The sequence below is a fragment of the Ambystoma mexicanum genome, chromosome 2q (assembly GCF_040938575.1).
Source record: "Ambystoma mexicanum isolate Mex_15411 chromosome 2q, UKY_AmexF1_1, whole genome shotgun sequence".
NCBI classification, from domain to species: Eukaryota; Metazoa; Chordata; class Amphibia; order Caudata; family Ambystomatidae; genus Ambystoma; species Ambystoma mexicanum.
Window position 1 is genome coordinate 1,267,773,450 of NC_090924.1, and position 27,832 is coordinate 1,267,801,281.

A 27,832-nucleotide genomic window follows, 5' to 3' on the forward strand; every position below is an offset into this window, starting at 1 on the left:
ATTGCACAGTTAGCGTGTTCCAGTGAGAGGCATAAAGGGTTGTTAATGTTGAACCCCCAACAGATACAAAGCTCATGAATCACGAGAACAGCTTGATAAGAAGCTGGGTAAAGAAAGAGAAAAAGGAAAATACCCCGGGAAGGGGGAAAAAGATCTTGCCATCCTGAAGAACAATTTGATAATCGACATAAAGGAGATCCTTCTAAGACTGAAACAGGAAATCAGTTACAGAACCAAGTGATCCAAGAAAAGTCGAACTGTGATAAGTGGAGAGTGACAAGCTGATATCCATATCAAATGCCCTCAAAAGGGAATAAACAAGGAAAGATAAAGTTCAAAGTTCCAGTGGGAGAACTGAAGAGATTAATACAAAAGTCAAGAGAGACTATTTGTCTAGTACCTATTAAAGACTGGTACTAGCATTATCCTCAGGAGAAGGGGGTATTCTCCTGACCCAAGTTAGTTTTCTCTTAGTGGTAGGGTCTGTTAGAGTAGTTTTGGACTTATTTTTTTCGGCATTCACGACTGACAAACAAGCACCTTAGTTAGTAAAATAGGTAGGGGTCACCCATAGTAAAAGGGAAAGTTAGGTGTTAAACCTTTACTTTAATAAAAGTACATGCATCATGTCAACTAAGAGTCTGTGTCCTTCATCTGACTTGTCACAGCTCTTGCTTTACATTGAGACAGTCTCTCCATATCTCGTTAGGTGCTGCCCAGTGCAAAAGGCGACACCTAATCACTTGGTTGGTTGGTGCAATATTTCTCTGAATATGTGAATCATATGCATTGCACTTCAAGCAGTGCCGCTTTAAAGCACCTCTCATTCATATGCCTTTAATCCTCCCCACAGCCAGCCATTACACTCCTCCCCTAAGTGGGCACCAAATTTAACCGGGGAGGTGTGTGTTTTATTTTTTACAGTGCAAAAAACCCCAGTGCCGTCCCCATGTGACGGACTCCCATCCGTATGGAGGAAAGGGGGCTGTGAACTAGGAGTACAGTAGTCGTCCTGGCGAGGAAATGATTCTATTTGCACCAAATGCGAAATGCCCAGCCTTCTTGCCAAGATACCCAATTCCAGAGTCTCTTGGCAACCCAGTTTTGATGAGATAATCAGTGATATTTGTTTGTCCCTGCCTTTCCTCTGATACCCCTCCTCTGCAGAGTAAAATTCCCTCAGCCCATTTGGCTGTCCTGGTGGAAGTTGTCTGGTTCATTCCTTTGTGGAAGGTGTAAAAAAGAATAGCACCAGCCTGTGGTGCATCTGGCTCGAGGTTGGATTCTAAACACAGTATTATGCAGGCTGATGGGCCTCGCCTGTTGAGCCAATAAGGCACCCCTTAAATATCTCACTTAAAAAGTGGCTTTTCTTTATATTTAGGTCTGTGGAAAGAGTGAGGAACTCCCAGTCCTCTCAGTATGTGAACCTTTTGTCCCAATGTACAAGAAAGAAGTACTCTGAACACAACCATGTTTTTCAGCATACTTTATTTCCAAATGTCATGTTAATCAATCCATAGTTAACCGCTTTCTTCGAAGACCCTCGCACACAAAGTGGGAGAGCATTACATACAATTGACATGCAAAGATCAGTCATTCTGTTTTAGACCAGGTAAACACAATTTGGCAGTTCTTTGTGCTTTTTGCAAAGTGGTAGGAGGGTGTCCGGACACTAAATTTACCAGTGGACACTAGCTTGTGCGCTCTATTCAAGAATGCTGTAAGTTATCACACAAACTCATGCCATTAATGCCTAAAAGGTAATTCCACAAGGGGTACTAGGGATACATTATCTTTCATTGCAAACATCCTTTTAGATTCATTTTAAAAGCTGCCACTTGGACCCCAGTGCACACTTAAACACAGCATTATTGTGTAGATCTACAATCGTGAACCGCTTCATAGGTGGGGAAGAGCGTACTAAAACATGTGTTCACCACTATGCCTTCTTTTTAAAAATGTTATTTAGTGCTGTACAGTAAGACACGTCACTGATACATTTATCAACATTGACTAAACATATAATCAGGACCTGCTAAAATAAACAGAATTATAGTAGAATATTCAAGGGCATAAGAAACCACTTCCTGTTGCAATTTGCATATAAAAAGTTAACATTGTCATATCTTTGCACATTAATCTTGCCAAATACAATGGTTAAATTTTTTCAATCTAAAATTGTTTCGCAGTGTCGATTTCATTAAAACTTGTTTGCACGTTTGATACATTGCATCAGAGTACACTATCAATCTCCAAGTTACTATTTGGGACTAATGTTTAATAGAAGTAATACAATTCAAGTCATAACCATATATCCCGAAGGTCATCAAGTATAATTTCTCCAGCACTGAACATTGTGTTAATAAATATTGGATTGTTTCCAACACTCTGCCAAACAATCTTCATTTTCCCTCTTCACATGGGATACCTTGCCACGCACCAGTTATCATCAGGACAGGTAGTTGGTTAAATCAAAGGTACATAATAAATCGACATTTAAAGTGCTCAATCTGTTTAATGCTATTTGGGTAATATCTTACCCAAGATAATTTTAAGCAGTAACATACTGTGTTTGATTTTATAGCGTCAGTGGGACCAGGACCAGTTCTTATCTAATTACTTCCATGGGGACACTTTTATGCATACCCAACACAGGGCGCCACAATTTTCTCTATCATTTGAAGCAACCTAATCTCTTATTCAGTGTATGTTTCTATCCCATATTATATAGCCGGAACAAGGCACGTTTGATAGGCTTTGATCGTTCCATCTATAGAAAAGCCTCCACATTTCTGTATGTAGCTTTTGATCAACACAGTTTTACAGTAAGCTTTTGTAATTATGTGATTTTGTAATGTACTGTCCATATTCCAAGTGGCTAATATGGCCCACAAGTAGATACATTGTTCCACCTTCTGTAATTGGTGCCCAATCAGGGTGCAATTCCTATTGAATTTGGCTGCTGTCTTCCCACAGCTCATAACTTTAGTTTGTGTGTGGTTAATATTCAAATGATTGTTTCTAGAATATTCAGCTATAGTTGCAGCGATAGTTGTAATTTAATAGGAGTGCAGTCCAGTAGAAGTACATCATCTGCATAGCCAATGTATTACAAAATTACTCAATTTTGGGGTAAAGTGACGGATCAGTTCTAACGCCTAGCCTAAATCCGCTATATAGTCGTTCAATCATATAGGAGCCAATACGCATCCCCGCTTAAAACCTCTCTTGGTGTTAATGGGGTAAGATAGTCCACCCCCCCAACCCCTCTTGGTTAATTCGGATGCGTAGTGTAGTGGGACTATGTAATTGGATTATGTTAAGTAGATGATTTAGGTAAGCCCCATTCTTCAATTTCGATCAAAGCAAGCCTCTATTGACAGATTCATTTGCAGCAGAATAGTCTATGAATTCAATGTGTAGTGCATTTTTAATTTGTTTTTATTAGCAATTGTCCAGATGTTATTTAATATGCTGAAAACTGGTTGAAATCCTGTTTGATAGAGGAATAATAATTGCTTTTGCTTTGCCCATTGTCTTAGTTCTTGCAATATTAAATTGCAGAAGACTTAACTGATGGCATCCAACATTGCCAATAAGCGGTAATTCAAGGGGGCCTGCCACCTCCACTTTCATAAATGGGGATAACATATGATTTCTTCCAGGAATCTGAAATTAATCCGGTGTTAGTTATATCTTTATATAGTTGGCAAAGAAGGCATGCCCATAGAGAAGGATTATTTTTAAGGGCTGCATTAGATAAGCCATCTGGGTCCAGTGCAGTCGAGGATTGCAAGGCAACAATGCATTTATACATGTATTTCTCTCTATATGTATAGCTAAACATGTACCTGTTATTTTCAGTTATCGGATGTTCCAAGATATTAGTGAGGTAAAATGCCTTCGTAATATACCTCTTCCAAACCTCTGCATCCATAGGTTTGGCATCATGTTTCACCTGATGGTTTTTTAAATTTCCTCATAAGATGCCATAAATTCCCATCTGTACAACGTATGGTTTTATACGTTAACTGCCACTGAACTGTTCTCACAGAATTTTTTGACTGTATGTCCGTTTCTTATATTTGGGTTTAGCGCTTTTTATGTTTGGATTTCTCCTGTGTAATGATATAAATACAATGGGCCTCATTACGAGTCCGGCGGTAACTGCGGCGGTAAAACCGCCTGGTTACCGCCGGACTCGTATTACCATTCCGCCTCTGTGATTCCCGGAATTACCGGGGCATTACAACCCCGGTTTTCCGGGAATCACGGAGGCAGATTGGTGTTAATCCCCATTCCCATCGAGTCCTGTGGGACTCGATGGGAATGGGGATCATGGAAACACCGGCAGCATCTCGTAATGCTGCCGGTGTTTCCTCGGCCGCCAGCAGGCAGGCGATGTTAATCCCGCCAGGTCAGACCTGGCGGGAACATCACCTCCCGTCTGCAGGAGTCGGGATCAGACGGTCCGGAAACAATGGTGGTGGCGGGTTTACCGCCATCGTTATTTCCGGACCGCCTGAGTTATAATGAGGCCCAATGTGTTATTTGGAGAATTTCCTTGCTTATTATATGCTTTCTATTAACAATGTGAGCATCGTAAATCTTTGATGCTGGTGAGCTTTGCACTACTTCGGTGTTTAAACGCGATTTAGTTCATTAAAATGATATAACTTGTAAAGCTTGGGGTGCAAACCCTCTGAAAAGAGTGCCTCCATGATGTAGCGCTACGTAAATAGTGGAAAATGGACCTTGGCCGTGAGGCCAGCGGTGTGGGCTGCACACCCTGGAACCACCCTCTGGTGGTATGATAAAGTAATTCTTGTTCCACAATGGTAAATATATTTGTTGAAAGAAATTTTATTTCCACTAATTAATTCAAAATAGTTTTTTTTGGTTAGTATTCAATGTAATTCTAATTGGCAGAAATGTCACATTGTAGGCCTATGCATTTCGGGCATTCGTGCCCTTCCTCAGGGCCTATGATCATATGTCTTTTATCAAATATGTGGTCAAATCAATGTAGACACATAAATTATATAATCCATAGATGGCCAGACCATTTGTTAACAAAGTATTCCATCCGGATTCGTATTTGAAAGAACATTGCATATGCATGTGTCGTTTGCCAACATCAACAGTTTGAAAGAAATGACATTGCAAAATAATAGCATTCATTTGTATAGAGTAGATTTTAAAAAATGTATAAATATCACACAAACCTCATCATATACATTACCGAATGTCATGTCGTATGATGAATAATTCATTGAAGCATCGCCAGGGATGCCTAGCATTTTGCTGCTGTACTGCCCAAATGGGTGGGACCACACTTAAATGCATATGGATATTTCTCCTCTGTGAGGGGTGTAGTGTGCTAAAACGTGGTTGTAGATCCTCCTGAGTGGACACCTTCCCCTAGAACAGGTTATTTGGCCATGTTCATTCTCAATGGAGTGGCTCCTTGACCTCTTTTTGTATACTTAACACCCCTAGTTGTTAGATTATCACAATGAGCAGTATTGGGCTCTGGCGTGTCATTTCCTGTCTGGCCATAATTAATGGTAGCATCACAGTAAGCATTCAGATCCCCACAAAATATTATGCCTTCTTCCGAGGATTCCCATATTCATTCTGTGACAATTGTGGATATTGTCTGTGAACCTGCAAGGGGTGGATCAAATGTTACATTGTATGGCATTGGTGTAGTGCCTACTGCCATTGGTATGGCTTTGAAGCGCTATGGAGATGAACGCCCTTCAGAGGACCGTGGTCCGAGATGTGGAGGAAGGATTCTTAAATGCGTGTGCATTTTTAGCCAGCACGAAGGTAGGTAGTATGAGGGTGTAGAAGGAGACTGACAAGTGGGTCTCATCTTGTGGGCTACAAACATTTATGAAATCAATAAAGAAACCTAATTTCTCCCTACTTCTATGGGGCTTGTCTTGCCTCAAGCTAGAAAACCTTTGGTGAGTGGCCAGAATGTCTGTCAAATTAATTGTTCACTGTCCTCCTTCAGAAACCAACAAATCTAACCATAATGCAATAAACATAAGTCTTTAACTAAAGTGAAGTGTGTGTTTCCTTCACCAGGAGAATGACTACCTGTTCCTGGTTTCTTGCTTCCATCTTAGAGTAGAAGTAACTCCTTCAATATTCCATCACAAAGGACCGGGGGGAATGACTCCCATCTCCTGGTTCTTATACAAAGGTTCTCCACAGCATCCAGTTCTTTGCAGCCTCCTCCTGGAGGAACAGCTTCTCCGTGTCTCTGGTCTTCCCAGTTTTAATCTCCTGGGCAGTACTTGCGTGCTGCTGGCTTCCGTGATGAGAGGTCTCACAGTCTCCCTTTCTCCATACTGTACACCTGATTCTCTTCTCTTGTAGCCCTTTGTCGCTTTCTATTCCTGACAGCTGGTTCCTCCCCAGCGGACTGTTTAAGTCTGTTCTTTGTCCGTGAAAAGTTTATCAAGTCTTTCCTTGCTATTAATGGAGTGATCTATGTGTTATTTGATAGTCACCTCATCCCCAGTACTTAAGTGATTTTTCAGGTTGTTTCTCCACATGTTTCTCTCACTAGTCTTCATCCCAGTACTACCAATTCTGGGTATCGCAGTCACATTACGAAAACATATTATTACTGTCAATTGAAGAGGAAGGAGGAGACAACAATGGTAAGGATTTGTGTTGGGGGGGGGGGGGGGGTGTTTTCCAAAATGGCCGTCCTTATCCCCAGGAGGGGAGCCCCTCCTTGAAAGGACTTTCCGTCTTTTACCACCCCTAGGGGAATTATTGGGTAGCGGCCTCACCACCCTTACCTCATAAGGAAGGTCTGCCCTTCTGGGAGTAGTGACATGTCCTTGTGAATCGTCCTCTGCAGACCTCTGCTGACCGGTCACAGCCAGATCAGAAAAAATAACTCTGTTCGATTAACACATCAGATTCAACAGTCCTACCACTATTCCTTCAGCTTACCTGCCTCCATCTTCAGGTACTGCTGCTTGTCTTAGCAAAAGCATGCAAGTCTTAAATGATTTACAATCCTAAGCTTTAAAAGCTTCAGGCAGATGTTACCCAGTAATGTTCGTTCTGTTGCCTCCATCAGTTTACAATTGCATGCTATGCATTCACCATACTTTCCGCTTGGGGAGCTGAAGAACAGGCACTTACACACTGCTTCCTTGACGTAAGCTACTCACTTCATGTCAGCAAAACAATTAATCTGAGGTTCGTGGACACATGGAGCATCATGGGAACCTCTACTACTGGGCAGGATAGTGGGACGGGGAGGTTGACAGCCTTTTACTTTGGAAGTAAACCACTTGTAAAACTCAGGACCCACCACTATATGGCAAATGCAGGATGGTGACTCTAAACCGCCAAGCTACAGATGCACTATTACTGGGTGATTAACTTCTGACATATGCATCATTATTTGTGTATTTAATTGTATGTGTGATGCATTTTATTTGAAAGTGGAATTCTTGCTAATTGCTGTCATGTACCCATGCATTATTTCAGTTAGTCTTCATTATTAAATTCCTGTTAATGCTGTGAATTTTTCCTCCGCTTGTTGCAAGAAGAGCAGTGCAAACACAAATGTGCATTCAATAGACTTATGCAAGACTTACAAAAGCAGCTTAGAGTTGTTGATGCTCTGGGCTTATTTGGTAATAGTTTCTTGGTAGTTGTTGAACAGTGTTTGCACTATAAATATTCAATCTTGAAACATCTATCCATTCAAAATGTGTATAGCCCTTCTACAATTTGTAAGGTAAGTAGCCCTGCTAAGGTAGGCTGTTTCAATAACACACAAAATAAACCTTGATATAAAAAGCAGCTGTATTCAAAACCACTGAGTGAAAGAAACATGAAAGTGTAACATACGCTCTTAGAATCTCTGAAATAGTGTTGCTCGGCAGAACGCAGTACCCTCTCACCGGTATCGTACACCTTTTTCTCTGTGGGGATTTCCTGAGCATCCTGTCGTGGCCAGGGTGTCAACCGGCTACTCAAATCCAAGAAGTAAGGTTCATGACTTTTATTAGAAACAAGTTATTAGGTTTAACTGACATCGCAGGATGGAGTTCTCAAAGCAATATGCAATCTAGTCTGGCTTTTCTTGGGTCCATGATCCTTGGTTTTTCCCTCTATGCCTTCTTGACGATGAAATACACTCATTCTAATGGACTCTTTCCTCCCACCGAGTCCTCATCTTTGATATCTATCTCGCACTGCACCAGCTTTTTGGAAACATTTCTTCTATCAAGGGCCGCAGCATGGCTCCACCTCACTCGACGCTCCTATGTGCCCTGCGCAAAAAATGACATTGGCACCAGTAATGACGTTGGGACCTGTCTGTATATAGAGGCACCGCACCCTGTGACTTCTGTTTCTTTTTTCTGTGCACTCTGCTTATTTAGTAAAACCGCTCTTAAAACGTCTTTGGTTTCCTCAAATTGTTTTGCATCCTATTCTTTTTTTAATTGGACTATTCGACAGAATGCTGAATCCAGCAAAGTCTTTAAGTTTCCAACCCTGTGTGGACTGCGGGCCTCACATGTTTTTCAGATTCGCACCACATTTGCATTACTGTTTTGGTGAAGGCCACGACACCCAAGATTGTACAGCATGTCAATCAGTGCACCCAAATAGGCTTCATGAGCGAGAGGCAAAACACTTGCCTACCTTCCTTCCTCCTCAAGGAGAGGGGTGAGAAGAGGACACGTTCATTGTCGCGGGGCACAGATCGCACTGAGGAACAGTCCTGAGTCTGAAGGAAAAAGAAGCAGTCCCATAAGAGGTAGCGATCCCCATGCTGTTCGTAGAGACATCCCTTTTAATTAGTCGCAGGGAGGAAGAGGCTCCACTGGTAAATTACTTCAGAGAGATGGGCGGCGTTCAGATCAAAGATAATTGGCATCTTCGCCAAGGTTTTGGTGGCTCTTGCCCCGACACCAGCAGCCATGGTGCCGATGGCTTCAGCCAAGCCTATGGATCCCACCTAGCCTGGACAAGCCGGTCTGGAATTTGCAAGCAGGCGTGACGAGGTCACCTCCAAGCGTTGCTGTTCAATCTCCTGAGGTCAGTCCTCTGACCAATCAGGCTCCTCTCTCGCGGCACTGACGATGCTGGAATTGTGATGGAATTTGCACTGCTCTCCAGAAGCACGTACTTGTGCTATTGGTAGGACATTTATGAGGGGGGTACCCAGTACTGTTCTGGCTGGAAACCCTCTCCCCAAAAGAAGTCGGACACTTTCCTGAACAAGGGGACTTGGTGGACCTTGCAGCAGGCTTGCAGGAGGCAAGTAACCTGGACACCTCACCGGAGGTTGACCTGCTTGCTGCTGCCACACCGAGACCTGGTGGCAAAGGTGGTTGACACCTTAGGGTTGTCTGCCTCTTCACGCCTGAAGGTTCAGTACGAACTTGCTGACATCCTGGACAAGGGTCAACAGAGGGAGACGCTGTTGCCTTTCAACCAGGCAGTTGAGGGGCTAGTGCTGGAATTCTGGGCCAAGCCGACTTCAGTCCTAGCAGTGGAACGTGACCTGGCGAATCACTGGCCTGCACCCTTAGATCCCATGTTCCTTTCGGTTCATGCTTCAGCAGAAACGGTGTACCTTAAGACAACGTCATTCCTGTCTTGCGTACCCCCCCCACCCACCAACCCCTGACAGGGTGAGCAAGAGACTTGACACATGAGGATGGAAGAGTTTTGGCCTAGGTCTCCGGTGTGTAAATGCCTCATGCGTGCTGGCCAAGTCTCCTTTGGCCTGTGGTTGGGAATGGCAGAGGTGTCCAAGCATATCCTTGAAGGGCATATGCATGATGGCTTCGGGATGGCAAGGAAGCCTCTCAACAGATTCTGCAGTCTGGTCGGGATACTGCAGACTTTGTGGCAAAAATGATGGGCACGCTCACTGTCTTGCGCAGATTCTCTTAGCTCAGGGTATCCGGTTTTGGTACAGACGTGCAAGAGAAACATCTGGACATGCCCTACGATGGTATGAACTTGGCAGTGCAGGAACACCGGCTGGTTAGCCCAGCGGGCAGGCGGAGGGCTTTTCATGTTCATTCCCATTTATGCCCAAAGAGGTAGAGGCCAAGACCTGCTGGCCAAGCAAGGGCAGCTTCTTCCCTTCTGGGGTGGGGGGCCAGGGTGCGCCCCCAGAAGTGGCGCTTCCACCGTCACTGTGTACTCCGCAGCCCCTGGCGTGAAGCCTCTCTTGAAGTTAACCTACGCCATCAGTCCCCACTTGAAAGCAGTATATCCCCATTTGGCGATGAATGGAAAGAGATCGACTCAGATGCCTTGGCCTTAAAGGTCTTACAGGAAGGGTACTGCCTAACATTTGCCCTTCGCACTCCAGACCTTGCTCCCCACTCTCCCCCATGCCACCAACCCTTGCCTCTAGAACCTCTCTTACTGGAGGCAATGAGTCGGCTTCTGGCAAAATGGGCCATAGAATTGGTACCCGCTCCGAACTAGGCAGTGGTTGGTACTCAACCTATTTTCTCTTGCCGAATGGGTCTGGGAATCATCCTGCATCTGCAGGTTTTGAACTTGAAAAGTTCAAGATGGTCACTCTGGCCCAGATCTTCCAGGCCCTGCACCTAAACAACTGGCTAGTTTCCCTGGATCTTAAGGATGCTTTCTTCCATGTGGCTATCCATAAAAGGCACAGGAAGTACTTGAGATTCAAAGAATGGAACAGTCGCTATCGCTTCAAGATCCTACCTTTTAGACTATTTTCGGCATCCAGGGTTTTCTCCAAGATGCTAGCAGTGATGGTGGCTTGCCTCAGAAAGGAACACATTCATGTTTTTCCCTATATTGGACGACAGCCCACAACCTTGGAAACTACATGTGGACTTCACAAAAATATGGTAAAGAAACCTGTCAAAATAAATTGCTATAACATTATAGCATTACTGACTTACATCTTACAAATACTTTATAAATCACTTCATAAGATTCAACAGTCAAATTAGCATGTTCTGCATGCTCTTCTCTTGCTGGATCAAACTTGAACACTCAGAATGATGGTCTATGTAGTCCTGCCTCATTTTGATGGTTCTTAGTTTGTTGCTTCTGATCATTACTTTTAAAACACTTACGATATAATGTAGTTCTGTTGTTTCTTCTTGCTGCAGTTTGCATTTTGATAGATTCTACTGTGCATATTTACTTATTCATGTTAAGTGATCCTATCTTGATTGAAATTGAATCTTCTAATGTTCATGTAGTCTTGGTAAGATGTTTTGTCATTTTGTAGAATGCAATGAGACCCCCCAGTCTTCCTTTTGAGGATCATGGTCTATAGCCATAAAGAGCAGCATCAGTCGTCCACTAAGCAGTGCTTGGCCCGGTGGTGATGTGGAGAGGATCCCCTCAATTGTTCCAGGGTTAGCTTGTTACTTAAGGGAATCTGTTTGACTGAGTCTCATGTTCTGAATCCACATTTGGACATGGCAAACTGCTTTGTTCCGGCAGTCCCTCAATTAGGCAATGTTCCAGAAATATCAGAGGAACGCAGAAGAGTAATGTCAGTTTCCACTAACATTGGGGGGTAAATGCTTTGCGGTTGTGGGCCTGGAGGAAAAGTAAGAGACAGAATTAATGTGTGAACTACCATGCTTGAGAGTACTTCAACGTGGTGCATGGCCATTTACTCACGCTCGTCCATGCCTGGTACTGTATTGCTGTTTGAATAATGTTTCACGGTATCATATGTATTCCACCAAGTGTTGCAAAAATATTGTTTTTTTAAAAAGTACTTAATCTTACTAAAGCTCGTCTCCAAATAGGTGATGCGCTTGATAACCGCAGAGCTTTTGACTCTGTGGCAGCCTCTTTGTGCATGGGATGAGATTTTGAGGTAGTGAGTTATGTGAGAAACCCAACAGTGTCTCACTTGCTAGTCCCCGGGAATCTGTCATCCATGTGGCCAGGACATGGCCATCGCTATTGGATCCAGTTCCTGGGGGTGGACCAGTGCGGGAGGATCACCTGGATAAGGGGTCCTCAGGGAGTGGAAGTGGGACACGGACTGTTGAGACGCGGTACCCCCTTTCTTATAACACCTTTTCCCCAATCTTTCCTTGTAGGATACTCAGAATTTCTGCTTCCCTCCAACCCCTTTCCAACACGAACACTTTCCTACACTGTGACAGACAACGGACCAACACCTGGGCCATTTACCTGACATGTGTCAACAAAAGGGTCAGGAAGAGTCAGTCAATTAACAATAACCACGCACACCTGACGGCCCTTTCCCTTCCCCACAGGGATAAAACGTAGAGCTTGAAAGCACACTTCAAGCAAAGCCGAGCGCACGAGTAAGCAGCTGTTCCGGACCAGCAATTTAAGTGGAGGAGAAAGGCAGAGAGACCAGGAGGGACGACGAAGAGGGAATTGCCTATGCCCTTTACACATCAGATCCGCAAAACCTTCGAAAGGGTAAGCTTAAGACCAGCTGGTGTGTGGTGTGACAGGTGTCAACGGCACATGGGCCCCTCCTACGCTGATAGTCAAAGTAGGGAGAAGCGCTTGCTCCTGAGATAAATTCCAATAGTTCAGCACAGCAGGTGAGCCGGAGAAGACGGATAGTAAAAGCAAACTGTGCTGGGCCCAGGGTTGCAGGAGCAACCTTGTTGAACAAAGAACTTGTGTAATTGAACTTTAAAGAAACTCTAGGTTCAGAAGCAGAGTGGTCAGGTGTCATGGGTGGGCTCATTCGAAGTACTCTGACTGAAGCCCTTTTGGGTTGTGGTGTTTTTGTGGAAACTACAAAAACCCAGAGGCCTTAGGAGAAGCTGGTGTGAAGTGTCAAAGTGGTCCTACAAGGGTCGAGCAAAACCCCTTGTACACTTGAAAGTCTTTGACACATAGAGGAAACCTATGTGAAGCCTGGCTGGGGGGCTTTAAGGAAAGCCTGACTCTGGGCCGAGACCCGCACTTAGGTAAAGGGAAGAAACTAAGAAGTCTTGTGGACTGAGCCAAAAGAAAGCTAGGGGAAGGTAACCCTGCCTTTCCGATGAACAAATGGAATTATGAATGTTAGAATGGCTATGTGCACCCGACGGAGGGATGCCAAGGGAAAAGCTAATGGAAGCAAATCCTGCATTGTGATAAAACTGAGTGAACTGTGAAATTGGCAAATGTGAAACCTACGGAGGGATGCCTGCAAATTAGGAGTATACAGTGATATACCTGTGAACATTGTGGCGACAAGTGTGAACCCGGTGCAGGGATGTCCACAATGAATAGTTTTTGAAAAAGACATTAAGACTGTTGAGTGATACGTTTGAGTTAAAGGCCGTAGGGAACCCGATTGTGGGAGGCAAACTTTGCAAGAAGGATCGGAGCCCGGCTGAGGGGTGATCCAAGGGGCCAATAGCAATCGCCCAGCGTGAAAGATTACCAAAATAACGTTTGTTTTGTTTATTGTTTATGGTTCAGCAGGCCTTCTAAGGCAAGAGACTTTGCAGGAAGGAGACTTGGGCATTGTTGAAAGGAACTGTAACCTTGTGCTGACAGGGCCCAGGAGTGTGCTGTGCTCAAAGGGCCTGCCTTGACCCGTGTAAGAAAACGTGGGGAAGGGAGACCCCCGGCTGTAACATCCTGACCTATCATTTGTGAACACTTCTTTCTTTTTGTTGTGAACACTATCCCATACTCTTTTTGAACTTGGCTGTAAGGATTCACAATATTTGTTTTTTTGTATAGGCCCTTTTATTTGACAACACGCCACTAGTACTGCAGTATTATTGTTTGATGTTTGTAACTTGCTCCCATTTTACATTTAGGTTTATTTTAAGCGTTTTTCCAACCCATTTATACAGTCTAATAAACACCCTTGAACTGTGATCACTTGTGTCTGTCTTTACTGTTGTCGTCATGAGTTCGTTACAGTAGGCTTTATAAAAGCTTTGTCCACAACTCTGCGTACAGAGCTGAGGGCTCCCCAGTGAGTTAACCATAAGTCATAAATAAGAAGAGGTTGCAACTATGGAGGAGAGTCAAAAGTTGGGAAAGAGCCAGAGAGAGGAGCATAAGGTGCAGGAGCTTGAGGGAGACCTCAGAAAATGGAGAGACATGGTGGAAGGAGGAGTGAAAAGTGAGAGGACACATTGCTGCCACGAAGGGACTGAATCAGAACGAGAAGAGAAGCAGGTATGTTTTATGCACGGTAGAAGGGTAGTTGAGAGGCGAATGTACAAACATGTGGGGGGGTGACAAGGAGGTGTCGGGTGTTTTGAGAAAAAGCATAGTGAAGAGAGGATGAGAGAAGTAGGAAGGGCTTCCTTACTACAGCATTGTAAACCAGTGCCTTATCCCCAAGTTAGAAATAGGGGTGTGATCCTCAACTCAACCTGGCAAATCTGTTAGATGTTAGCCAACACTGGTGGCCTAAGCAGGTGGCAGCTCTGGGGCTTTGGCTGCTAAAGCCTACAGTGAAAAGGCTGGAAACGCTGACCGAAAAGTCTCATAAGAGCCCAAGAGACCAGGACAAGAAGACAGATCCATGAAACAAGAAAGACATTCCAAACAGTGAAATCCCAGATTGTGAGACACTAAGAAATTGACAATTGCTTCCGGTAAGGGACATGGGTTGAGATCATTTCTGTTCAACCCAGAGTCCTTGCCACAACACCCAGAGACGTTTTCCTGTTGCAACGCATGGAGAAAGCATCCAGCTGTCATGTTGAATTTCTTAAGTTTGCCCAACTTTGAGTTTAATCCAAATACAACAACTTGTACAAAGCCACTTTTTTTTTTATTTTCATCTCCTAGATTCCCACTTGGCTTTGGGATGAGGGACAAACCTTAGTTGCCAAGAAACGCTGTCAAGATTTAACAACCTTTTCTTTTCAGCACTCAAAATGTCCCATTCAGGCTTTAAGGTCTTTATTTGTGTATTCATAAGCATATTGATAGTTTGCAGTTTCTGAACAATTGCGGTGAAAGGAGCATTATACCATGAATTGTTTTGTCACATTTGTGCATTGAAGGAATTTCCATTTTCAGTTTACTCCTCTTTGGATTTGTTTATGTAATCTAAACTAAATGGTATACTGAGATTGCTAATACTGACCTCTGTTCACAACTGATGTTACTGCCCCATTTGATATGAGAGAAGGTAAGAGGCAGTAAATTAAAAAAAAAGATGTTTATTAAATATGATTTACATTTGTTAAATTAATTTTCCAATGAAATTTGAAATGAACCAACTATAAGACATGGCTCTCTTTTCTTTGAAGGTCAGTTATTACTTTCCTCTGAAGACTTTGTGGAGATCTTTCTTCGCCGCTCTGGTAGCAGCCTTCACCCTGCGTTCAATTAACCCCTTTGGTAACAGCCGTCTGGTTCTCTTCTACGTTGAGTTCCATACACCCTGGCACCTGCTGGAGCTGGTGCCATTTATCCTGCTGGGCATGTTTGGTGGTCTTTGGGGGGCTTTCTTCATTCGTGCCAACATAGCCTGGTGCAAAAGACGCAAGACAACCAAACTTGGCAAATATCCTGTGGTAGAGGTGCTTGTGGTGACTGCCATCACCGCTGTGCTGGCTTTTCCCAATGACTATACTCGCATCAGCTCTAGTGAGCTGATTTCTGAACTCTTCAATGACTGCGGATTGCTGGACACATCCAAGCTATGTGACTATGTGAATGACTTCAACAGTACCAAGGGAGACCAAATGCCAGACCGGCCTGCTGGACCGGGGGTCTACACGGCCATGTGGCAGCTTGCCCTTGCACTCATTCTCAAGGTTTTCATCACTGTATTCACATTTGGTATGAAGGTAAGATACAAGTAGAAGTGTTCAGTAAGCATTCAGAGAATGGTTTGTATTATTGAAAGGCTTTCGAGGGGCACTGGGAGATAGCATGTAAGTCAATCAAATGTGTTTATTTGGATTTCTTCCTTTGCAGGTTACTTATATTATGCTTATGGAGCCTGTTCTGTCATGGTATGAGTCAAGACCAGTTCAGTAAATCGAGAATAAACTCAGCTATATTCCATTCCTTGTCATGCAGCACATCTCAAATGCTGCTTCAGGCTTACAGTGTGACACTGCATGAAAGCGGCTTGCCCAAAAGCGTGGGGAACACGCATGTGCATTGGGGGAGGCCACAATGTCTGCTTGGTCCATGGTACTGCACAGCCCTTTGTGCCCTCATTGCTGGCAGGTGCGCTAAATTGAACGGACTCGGATGTACCAATCCCAAGCACCCTGTCACATCACACCACAGGGGTTAAATTACACTCGGTAAGTACAGCCCCGGTGGGAGGAGCTAGAATGGAAGGAAAGGCCTGAGCACCTTAGCAGTAGTGTGGGCCTTAGGAGTTGGTGAGAGCAGAGGAAGGGAGGTTATTGGGGGCGAGTGGAGAGATGTGGTGGAAGGATTGTGGAGGAGGGAGGTTGAACGAGAGAGGAGGAGAAGAGCGTATTTGGAAGCAGCTTGGCACCAACACTGAAGAGGAGGTTCAAAAACAGTTTCAGGAGGAGGTTGGATGGAGTTGTGAAGGAGATGTGAGACCATCAAAGAGGAGGTTGGACGGAGTTGTGAAGCGGGGGAGGAAAGATCAAAGGAGGTTGGAAGGAGTTACATGGAGGAGGCAGAGAAAATAGTTCGATATTAGAACACCACACATTCTTTTGCTTGTGGATCAAAACACATTTATTTTACTGTTTTGTTTACTGCAAAATGTGGGAGGAGACCGCCCACTCTCCCCCACTCACCGAACCCCTTTTTATATACCCACTACCTGTTTGTGGTAAAACAAATTATAAAGAGCAAGGTAAGAACCAGATTGTGCGCGCGCTAAGAAAGAATATCTCTGCTTAGTTATAAGCGGTTGTTTTTTCCAGAAATTAGACCAGGTTTCTCGTGTTGGTTTCAAAAAAGTTTTTTATGTTTATTAATTTTTCCAACTATTGTTTTGTGATTTGTGTTCTCAAAGAAAACCCTCTACATGTGTTTCACTGTCAATAGGCTGTTTAACAGATCTTCAGGAGGGATTTGTTTATACCCAACTGAAAAAATGAGGAAAATAAAATAAGTACTGGTCGTATTTCATTGCTCTTACATTTTGTTATGCTCAAATAATAATGTATAAAGCATTAAACCAATTGTGAGAGAAGCAGAAATAACAATTTTCATGATCTGAGTATGCTCTGTCTTAACACTTTTACTTAATAATACAATTTTTAGCATCACAAGCTATATACAACCTTTCTGAGATGAGTTCTGTACTTGCTGTCGGGTGCTTTCTGTTGTGTGCAGCCTTTATGGTTTAAAGGGATGACTTTTCCTTAAGTTATGTTCCTTTTTTCCTTTTCCATTGGTTAGTTATGTGCGATTTTGCGCGTTGGTTCCCAATTGTTAGGACCTAAAATGAGGTGAATTAGGTGATCACTGATACGTACGGTTTTGCGTATTTAGAACTCTAAACTGGTTAGGGCATGGGAAAGGGGCTCTTACTTTTGTTAGTGCTTTGTTTTTCATAGCGTAGGTATTTGCAAGGAATGGCGTGATAACCAATGTCTTCCCAGTCGAAATTGTTCTGATACTGAAATGGTCTTGCAGTCACGAGTTTGTTATTGTTATTTTGCATTTATATAGCGCCTTATATACCATTGGTATGGGCTGGCCAAATCACGTGATCGCGATCCGCCATCTTGGATTGGATCAGTTAAATTAGTTTCAGTATGAAGAATGATTTGCTAAATTTGGTTCAGTTGACTAGATTTTTGCTTGATATATGCCGCCATATATTTTTAGGTTGGGGTATATCTTTCCCAATTACATTCTAGATTTCGAAACTTTTATAGCGGCTTGTGGTCACGTCTGTATTTTAATTACATGAATTCCAGTCGGCCATCTTGGAATAGCGCAGGCTTGTGGTCATGTGTACATACTAAACATGTGACCTCGGCTCCGCCTCAGGTTAAGTGCTCTATGGAAAGGTGATGCTAACTTGGTTGTTCAATATGTGCCCTAAGTTTCTTAAGTGATGTGGCCACATCATATCTGTTATGTTGGTTGTTTGCTGAAACGTCAGTTTGTGGCTACCTTTTCTAATATTTAGAATAGCAAAAATGCTTAAGTGTTCTGATCCTGGGATCTAAAGGTTAGACGGAGCAATTAGATTTGCATTACAATGTTACAAAAATGGAAAAATACTGACTTTGCATATATCCCAAAGGTTACATTAAGTCTTGTATTTTCCCGAAAGGTTTGTGTGACTGTTTGAAGAGCTCTGCTCAGGAAATGTATTTCACTCCTTTATAGGAGATTATTCATCTCTCCTTCTGTTTTTAATCCATTGTGGCATGGGTCCAGAAGGCATATCCAGTAGGCTTCTCTTGCTCGCAATATTTTCTCGATATTGCCTCCTCTGGCTGGGAAGCTTATTTTTTCTATGCCATAGTAGCTTGTATCTCTTTTGGTTGTGCCTTGATGTTCTCTTAGGTGATGGTAGTCCACGGGTATCTTTGATCTTCCTTTGATATGGCTCTTAAATGTTCTCTGATTCTAGTTTTTAGTTTCTTGTGGAAATTAATTTGAGCATAACAAAATTTAAGAGCAATGAAATATGACAAATACGAGTAGTAGTTGGACAAGTAGTTTATTTTCCTCTTTTTCAGTTGTGTATAAACAAATCCCTCCTGAAGATCTGTCAAACAGCCTATTGACATGGAAACACATGCAGAGGGTTTTCTTTGAGAACACAAATCACAAAACAATAGTTGGAAAAAATAATAAACAAAAACATTTTTGAGACCAACACAAGAAGCCTCGTCCAATTTTTGGAAAAACCAACCACTTATAACTCAGCAGAAATGTTCATTCTTAGTGCACACACAATCAGGTTCTTACCTAGCTCTTTATAATCTGTATCATTGTCTGATCAGCCTCAGAACAAGAACCTAAATGCTGCTGCTTTTCCAGCAAAATTCCGGAAACAACCGCCTTAAAAAAAACACCACAGTTCACCATAAATTCTAAAAGGCTGATTTTGGACATTCACATTGCAGTAACACAATGCAATTAAAATAATCAGTATAAAAAAATTAGATGGTTTTACACAGGATCTAAGGGGTGAATACTGAGAAAACAGAGAGGAGGTTGGAGAAAGTATTATAAGGAACTTGGAAAGGAGTAATCCTGGATGCAAGCCTAAGACTTTAATAAGGAGGAGTTTTGTAGAATCATCTGAGTAGTGGTTGGAGATGGTGTTAGAGGTCTAGGACGAGGGACAGAAGAGTGGAAAAGGGGGGGATAACAAGAACCTTGTGATTGGAGACGAGGAAGACCAGGTCGGGGTTCGGGAGACCGAGCTAGCACCCTATAAAAAGGGAGTTATGATATATTTATCACACGCTTAATATCCAGAGTTTTCTAAGCGCGGACCCGGGGTTTGAACCTGTGTTGCTCCGTGTCGTCTTGCTTCCAAGGCGAGCATGTTGCCCCTGAGCTATCCTCCCAAGATTTGGTGGATGAGATAAGTTGAAGAATTCCAGGTTTCCAGTCCCCTAGTGGAAGCTCTAGGATTTCTCTAGCCCTTACCAAGACCCAGCCTGAGCCGTCTGTAAGGCCTAGCATGCAAGACACGTGACCAAGAGATCCTGGGAGAAACCTCATACAGTATGGCAGATGAGAAGTTAGTGACAGGAGCCTATAGAACCAGGAGACGTGGGGGGGCGGTGGGGGGGTCAAATGCCATGGACACTTAAAAAGCCCCTTGACCTTCACCCTTTCTGGGAAGTGAAAGCTGAGTTGGGATTGCTTAATGAAGCTGTCCTGCTGCTGCTGACCTCTTCATGTTTACTTTATATTTTTTATTTTGGTCCAATCCAACTAGATTTCCTCTGTCTGCTTGTTTATCCAAATTAGCTTTGTGAGGGGCCCGTCACTTCTAGTCAGTCATGCTTCACCTGTTTGGTGCCATGGAGATTTATTTGTCATCCCTCTCACTTCAAAAGTGTAAAAATGTTTTGTGGTCCCTGCCCTGCTGCATTGGGAACATATTTCCATCGGAACCAACATTGCTCTAAATTAAACATCCTTTTCCTGGATGCACCTGAAGATGCACAGATCATCCATTATCTGTCAGGAAGACTACATACCCACCTACACACAAACTACCATGCTTTTTTACATTCTCCTCCAACATGTTTTTCCAACTTCAGGGTTTGAAGTTAAGATATCAATGAGCAGGAGCTGAAACTAGCTCCTAGGTGTCGGGCATCACAAAGTGATGCAGAGGTAAACCTTAACTTTTTGCACATTATCTATGACCCATTATGTTTAAATGTGTACTAGATTAATCCAAATTCTTTTTACTCTGAAATGCCCTAAGTTAATTTCACGTGTTAGTTTTGTAGGGCACATGTATCCTGGGGAGCCAAAAGTAGCTCCTGGTAGCTGTTGGTGTCAATCTAACCAGGCTCTCGTAGGCTAGAGGCAGGAGCTAAATGGCACCCAGCAATTTCAAACCCTGCACTCCCTCCTATTTTCAGTTATACATTTAATTCCTTCTAGGGGTGATAAACACCATTAGGAGTTTTGATTAATATTTGGGAATGCCTCTGTAGTATGGGTGATCATAATTGTAACAATGGTGGCAAAAGCAATGTGTCTTTGTGGTATTTTGTATATCTAAATCTGAAATCTTTTTGTGCAATCACATGCATTTGAAATATTTTCAGTATCCTCTGCAAGTAACAGCTTAACACATGTTTTTTTAATTTGTTTTATTATGACAAATCACTGCTGTTTGCCAATATTAAAGCTGTTACCGCTGCATCATCTGCTATGCTTGGCAGTAAAAGCTGGAACATAATGGGAGGGCAGTAATGCCTGTGGGTTTATCCTTAAAAGGATAAGAATACATATAAGAACTTGCCAGGTAAAAAAATTTACTAGGTATTCTCAATTATTTTTGAATGCAATTTACAACATAGACTTACTCTGAATCTACTAATTTTATTTTGTCATTCTTTTATGATAGTTATTTTTGTGACTTGAACAAATTTCTCTTACCCGGCCTAAGGTTTTTAATGTATTTGTAAATGTTAGTGACCACAATAAAGCAGAACAATATGATGTCTTAGTACATTTGCGCTAACATAGAATGTTCCTTTGCCTAAGGTCAAACCATTTTGTTTCCTTAGTAATACCAATAAAGCCAGAACAACTGGCCTATATGTGTTTCACACTGTGAAGGGATAAGCCTCCCAACACGTTGTGCTCCTTTGAGCCCAGTATTTCAATATCAACAAATATACTGTTCTTATATATTGCTTTTATATTTTACTATGGCATCATATTTTTTCTGTGAATTTACAAGTTATTTGCAATCTGTATCTGGGTTATCTGTTTCCACTTCTGTCGAGAAATGTTGTGGTAAAAGTATAGTTGTCTTTCCTTCTGATTCAGTCAACTTTTTTTACATTGCATGTTGATAATTCAATACATTTCTTTTCCTGGTGGAAGAAATAGTCCATGCGGCATGGTAGCAGTGTGGTTTTGGCATGTTACGGTGATTATTTGTTTTAGTAAACAATTATTTTTTTATGCGAAACACAACAGATTGGACAAAATATATGACAAAGCAAAAGCATAAAGTCTAAACATTTCTGTATAGATGAACACGAATCGCATGAAAAAACATAGATCACAAAGTCAACATTTTCAATTTAAGCAATCCAGAATAATTTGAACATGTAAAAGTCTAAAATTCAAGACAGGTCTCGGTCTGATCAGATGCCCTGTGCCTTCATCAGGAACAACAATATTTAAAATTAATAACTTGAGGTTGTAACCATATTGAGATGGGAGTGCGCGAGGGAGGGCATATTGGGCAATATGCCTCTAAATCAGGCAATGTGCTGATAACAAGGAAAGTAATTAACACAGCTTAATAATACATCTAGCTTTGTACAATCGCTCTAGAAGCTCAGCAAAATAGTCTCTTGTATGGAAGACAAGATGTCTGCTCATTGGAATCATTGTTGATTGACAAATCATTCAATCGTATACAGAAGCAAACATTTCTCAATATATCGGGTGTGGTCTATTCCTATTCCAAATTGAACCACTTATGTCTATTTGAATAGAGCAAATCGCCTCACTAGAATCATCTGAACTTCAAAAGCTAAATATATTCAGCAACTGGAACTAAGGCATCACTGCTAAAGAAGAACAAGTTACTCTCTTACCTGGTAACGTTCTTTCGATGGGATGGTCCGACGGCGTATTCCATATCTATGACAGTAATCGCCACAGCTGTGCTGCTTCGGAAAATCTTTCGCCGTCTGCGTCCTGCGTCGATGACGTCAATACGCCGTCCTCGAGGACCTCCTCCGACGGCCGACGTCACCAGATGTTATAAGTAGGACGCACGACGCCCGTAGCCTCAGTTGTAGTTTTTTCCCAGAGTGTGTGGCACCAATCTTCTGCCAGTATGACCACAGAAAGCCTTGCGGAAACCTAAGCTGCAATCGCATAAGAAATTTTGTAGCGGGGTAGGCAGGGAGGGAGCGATATGGAATACGTCGTCAGACCATCCCATCGAAAGAACGTTACCAGGTAAGAGAGTAACTTGTTCTTCGAGGGGATTGGGTCCTCCGACGTATTCTATAAATATGACAGACTCCCAAAGCAGTACCAATGTAAGGAGGTGGGAAAATAATTTGGAATATACAATTTTAGAATGCCCAATCAAATTGCAGAGTAAAGGACCGCCTTGCCTAAGGCCAGATCCTGCTCCCGGATAGAATCGAGGGAGTATTGACGTACAAGAGTATGGACCGAAGCCCAGGAGGCTGCATCACAGATGTTACGAATGGCAACACCCCCCTGCAGGGCAGTAGAGGCAGCCATACCCCTGGTAGAATGGGCCCGTAAGCCTACCGCAGGGTCCTTACCCGCCAAGCGGTAACATTCGGAAATTGCCAAGATGATCCATCGAGACAAAGACTGCTTAGTAACAGCTTGTTCCAAACGCCTTCCAGCGTAACCAATAAAGAGTTGATCTCCACTCTGACCCGGGACATGCGTGAAATGTAGAAGCTTAAAGCTCTCCTAGGATCCAGCCTATGGAGCCTCTCCTCTTCCTTACCAGGATGTGGAGGAGGATAAAATTCCGGAAGAATAACCTTCTGGCTTAAATGAAATTCCGACACCACCTTCGGAAGAAAGGAAGGATGAACTCTAAGGACAACCCTGTCCTTAAACACAGTGAAGGGTGGCTTAACTGAAAGTGCCTGTAACTCACTCACTCTGCTAGCGGAAGTGACCGCAACTAAAAACACAGTTTTAAGTGTTAACAGTCTCAAAGGACAAGAATGCAAAGGCTCAAAGGGAGCACCCATTAGAAACTTCAGAACAAGGTTCAGATCCCAGCCGGGCACCTGGAAAGGTGACGGAGGGGAACACATTAGTGAGCCCCTTCAGAAACTGAGAAATCAAAGGGATTTTAAAATAAGAATACTCCTCAGACGAGCGCTTAAATATTGACGGCGCCGCCAGGTAACCTTTAATGGTACCCACTTGTAGGTCCTTGTGGGCCAAAGAAAGCAAAAAAGACAGAACGACAGGAATGTCACATGAAAACTGATCCACATTCTGAACCCTGCACCAGTTGCAGAACTTCAACGGTACGGGGACTTTGTTGTTGCGGGCCTTCTGGCCGAAAGCAACACCTCCATCACGTCTTCAGGGAGGTCCCAATCCTTTATTTATTTATTTATTTACATTTGTTTAGCGCACAGGCAGCCCAAAGGGCATCGTGGCGCTTGTTACGGATATGAAAATGACTTCTTGTACATACATTGAAGTCATTACTTAGTTGCAAGAGAAGAGTAGTAGCTACAGGAGAGGAGGAGGAGGAGAGAATAAATGACATGAAGGAAGGGGAATTAGTTAAACAAGGTGGTTTTCAGTTTTTTTCGGAAGGCAGTCAGAGGTTTCTGCTCTGAGCATGCTAGGTAGTGCGTTCCATAGCTTAGGGGCAATGTAAGGGAAACTTATTCCACCTGCTCTAGCTCGTTTCATGCGTGGGACCCTAAGTTGGTTGGTGTGGCATTGCCTAGTTGGTCTGGTGGAGTGAGATCTGGCTAGCGTATCGAACAGGTATGAGGGTGCAGACAGGTTGATACATTTGTGTGCGGTGGTAAGCATTTTGAATGTAATGCGCTCTTTGACAGGTAGCCAGTGTGCTGCCTGTCTGGCTTGCGCGATGTGGTCCCTTTTTGGTTTATTGAGAGCTGCTCTTAGTGCATTATTCTGTGTTGTTTGGAGTTTGAGATTGGAGTTGGAGGTGCCAGCCAATAGCGCATTACAATAATCTAGTTTGGCTCCAATGGTGGCTCTGGCAATAGAAAGGCGATTATCTTTGGGTAGGAAAGGTTTGATGGCATTAATGAGCCTGGTGCTCAGGGCGGAGGCAGAAACAATGAAATTGACTTGTTTGTCCATGGAAAGTGAGGCATCAATGTGGACTCCTAGTGTTTTAACAGAAGGTAGAACTGGGATGACGCAATTGTCTATGCAGAAGTCGAGGTTCGTGAGAGTGGATTTTTGACCAAGGATGAGAATTTCGGTCTTATCTCCGTTAAGACATAGGCCGTTTGTGGCCATCCATGCTTGGATGGTGGCGTATATTTTCTGGAGGATGGCTCCGTCCTGATGGTAGAGTCCTGTGAGCGGGAGGAGTACCTGGGTATCGTCAGCGTAGTTGGTGTATGTGATCCCAAGCGCGTCCAGTTTATCAAAGAGAGGTTTGGTAAAAAGATGGAGGGTAGGAGCCATACATGAGCCCTGAGGGACTCCATAACTGATGGTGGTAGGCTCTGCATTAGCTATATTGGAGAACACTTTCATCACTCTTCCTTCGAGGAAGGAGGGGATCCAGTTTGTGGCTTGTTTGGTGAAATGTGCGGCCAGAGTGAGATGGTTTGTGAGGATGGTATGATCAACTAAATCAACCTTTCAGAAACTAAGCGTGAAGGTTGAGGGATCTGACCTCTGGATGGAGAACCTGACCCCCCCTCCCGTGAGAGCAGATAGTCTCGGTAGGGAAGACGACGTGGAGGGCAGATGGACAAGTCGAGAAGGTCCGGGTACCACGTCCTCCGGGCCCATGCCGGAGCAATGAGGATCATCCGGGAACCGAACCTCCGTATCTTCCGCAGCACTTGCGGGATGACGGGGACTGGAGGAAACGCGTACAGCAATGGGAATGACCACTCCACCATGAACGCGTCTCCTAAGGCTCCTCTTGGAGGAAATTCCCGCGAGCAAAACCTGTTGCACTTCCGGTTGACACTGGAGGCGAAGAGATCCACTTGAGGGGTCACCCAAAGGGCGAAGACCTCCAGGAGAATCTCCTGAGCCAACTCCCACTCGTGAGAGATCGCAGTCTGCCTGCTCAGAGCGTCCGCCGTCTCGTTTTCGTCTCCGGCCAGATGAACTGCTGAGATCAAAACTTCCTGCTGGATTGCCCAGAACCAGAGCTGCATCGCCTCCCTGCACAGGGGAAGTGACCCTGCCCCCCCCACCTTTTTGTTGAGGTAGTGCATGGCCACTGTGTTGTCCGTCAGGATCAGGACAGTCTTTCCTTTGCACAGTCGGCAGAAAAGCCTTCAGGACAAGCCTGACGGCTCTCAGCTCCAACAGATTGATATGGAGTCTGGACTCCGACGGAGACCAACGACCCCTGACTGTCAAATCGTTGGCACTAGCTCCCCATCCCGTGAGGGATGCATCCGTCATGATCGTCACCTCCGGCCAGGGTAGCCAAAATTGAGCCCCCTTCATCAGATTGCCTTCGACGGCCCACCACAGAAGGTCCTGGGCGACCGAGGGTGGCACCTGAATGGGGTCCGACATCCTGCCGGAGGACTGAGACCACTGGAGCTTGAGTGCCCATTGCAAAGATCTCATCTGCAACTTGGCCTCTGGCACCAGAAGAATGCAGGATGCCATGAGGCCGAGCAATCACAAGAACTCGAACGCAGGGAGACTCTGGGCATGTTGAAACTTTAGCACCATCTGCTGAATTTGATGAGCCCTCACCTGGGGAGGAAAACACTGCCCCAGGGACATGTCGAGCACTGCTCTGATGTACTGGAACCTCTGAGTTGGCGTCAAGTGGGACTTCTTTAAGTTGAGGGAGAAGCCCAGCTTGTGGAGGGAGTGGCAGGTGACGGACAGATGATCCAGAACTTGCTTGGGAGAGCGCGCCCTGATCAACCAATCATCCAGGTAGGGGTAGACGTGAATCCCCCCTTTCCTGAGATGCGCTGCCACCAATACCATGACCTTGGTGAAGACCCTCGGGCGGAGGTCAATCCCAACGGCAGGACCCGAAACTGAAAGTGCGAGTCGCCAACCGCAAACCTCAGGTACTTCTTGTGCTTTGGATGGATCGGCACATGAAAATAAGCGTCCTTGAGGTTGAGAGACACCAACCAGTCCTGAAGTTGAAGGGCCTGGAGGACTTGAGAAAGAGTAACCATCTTGAACTTGTCCTTCCTGAGGAGTTTGTTCAAACCGCGCAAGTCCATGATGGGTCTCAATCCCCCGTCTTTCTTGGAAATCAAAAAATAAGGGGAATACCATTCCTTGTTCGTCTCCGCTACAGGCACCAATTCTATGGTGCGTTTCTCTAGCAGGGCTTGAACCTCCTGTACAAGGAGCGGATCCGGATTCTTCAACGAGAGATTCCCCGGTGGATTGTCGTGAGGCCTCTGCCGAAAGGGAAAACAGTAGCCGTGGGCTAAAATCTCCAGAACCCACACATCTGAAGTAATGGCATGCCATTCTACAAGATGCTGCGCCAGCCTTCCCCCAACCGGCGAAGCATGGGCCTCATGACTGAGCAGAAGCGGCTGCGGCGTTGCCTGAGGTCAAAGAGGCAACTACTTGCGCGGCCTTGGCTCCTCGAGCACCTTGTTTTCCACCTCTGGCACTCCTAAGGTTGCCCCTTTGTCCTCAATCTGGCTATGACCTGAAAGAATCTCATCTGGAACCAACCCATCTTCAGAACCCTCTTCCACCTCGGGAATATACTCGATAGGCTGGAAAGGGGGCAAAGAATACTGGAGAAAGACATGTTTTGCCTTGGCCAGAGCCTTTCTAGGGGGTTCCTCGGACACCACAGCCTCGAAAGGCATCGAAGGCGTCGAGTGAAACGGCATCGACGTTGAGTGAATCGGTGTCGTCGTTGAGCGTGGCACCGACAACATCGACGGCTTCGACACAGGCCTCGAGGGAGGAGCCCCGAGCGTGTCCTTCGACAGCCTGGGCGCCGATGGCGTTGACGACTTCCTCAGAGGCGGAGCCTCGAGAGAGTCCGTTGACGACCTCAGCGCCACCGGCGTCGACGTCTTCTTCGAAGACTTCACAGGTGCACACGGGCTCGAGCGCGCCGAGGACCGGGACCTGGAACAGGCATGACTGGAACGATTCCCCTTGTCCGAGCGGGACCTCTCCCGCGAATCGCGCCGGCAACCCGAGCCCGAAGGTGTACGAGCGGTGTCTCCATTATGGTCACGACCGACCCCTCTCGGAGGCGTGGACGGACCGGAGCCCTGCGATTCAAGAATCGCCAACATTTTCTTCCCCAAGGAAGCCCATTCCTCCGGAGAGGAACGCTTGGTGGGAAAAGAAACCCGCCGACGGGCGGAGTCCTCGGACGAGGACGGGGAAGGCGACCGATGACAGCGCTTCCAGGAGTGCCTCGAAGAGGCAGAGGAGTGGCGGGACCCACTCGGGGACCGAGACCCCCTAGACTTACGACTAC

At 44.5% G+C, this 27,832-nt stretch overlaps 1 protein-coding gene across 4 annotated transcripts in view; it reads left to right on the top strand.

Moving 5' to 3' along the window:
* The window catches only part of CLCN5 (chloride voltage-gated channel 5), a 1,154,200-nt gene that overhangs the window by 983,266 nt on the left and 143,102 nt on the right, over positions 1 to 27,832 (top strand). For all 4 annotated transcript variants that reach the window (XM_069648662.1, XM_069648664.1, XM_069648663.1 and 1 more), the window contains one exon: positions 15,276 to 15,818. In XM_069648662.1, the coding sequence (XP_069504763.1) occupies positions 15,276 to 15,818 (543 nt within the window). The remainder of the gene's footprint in view (positions 1 to 15,275; positions 15,819 to 27,832) is intronic.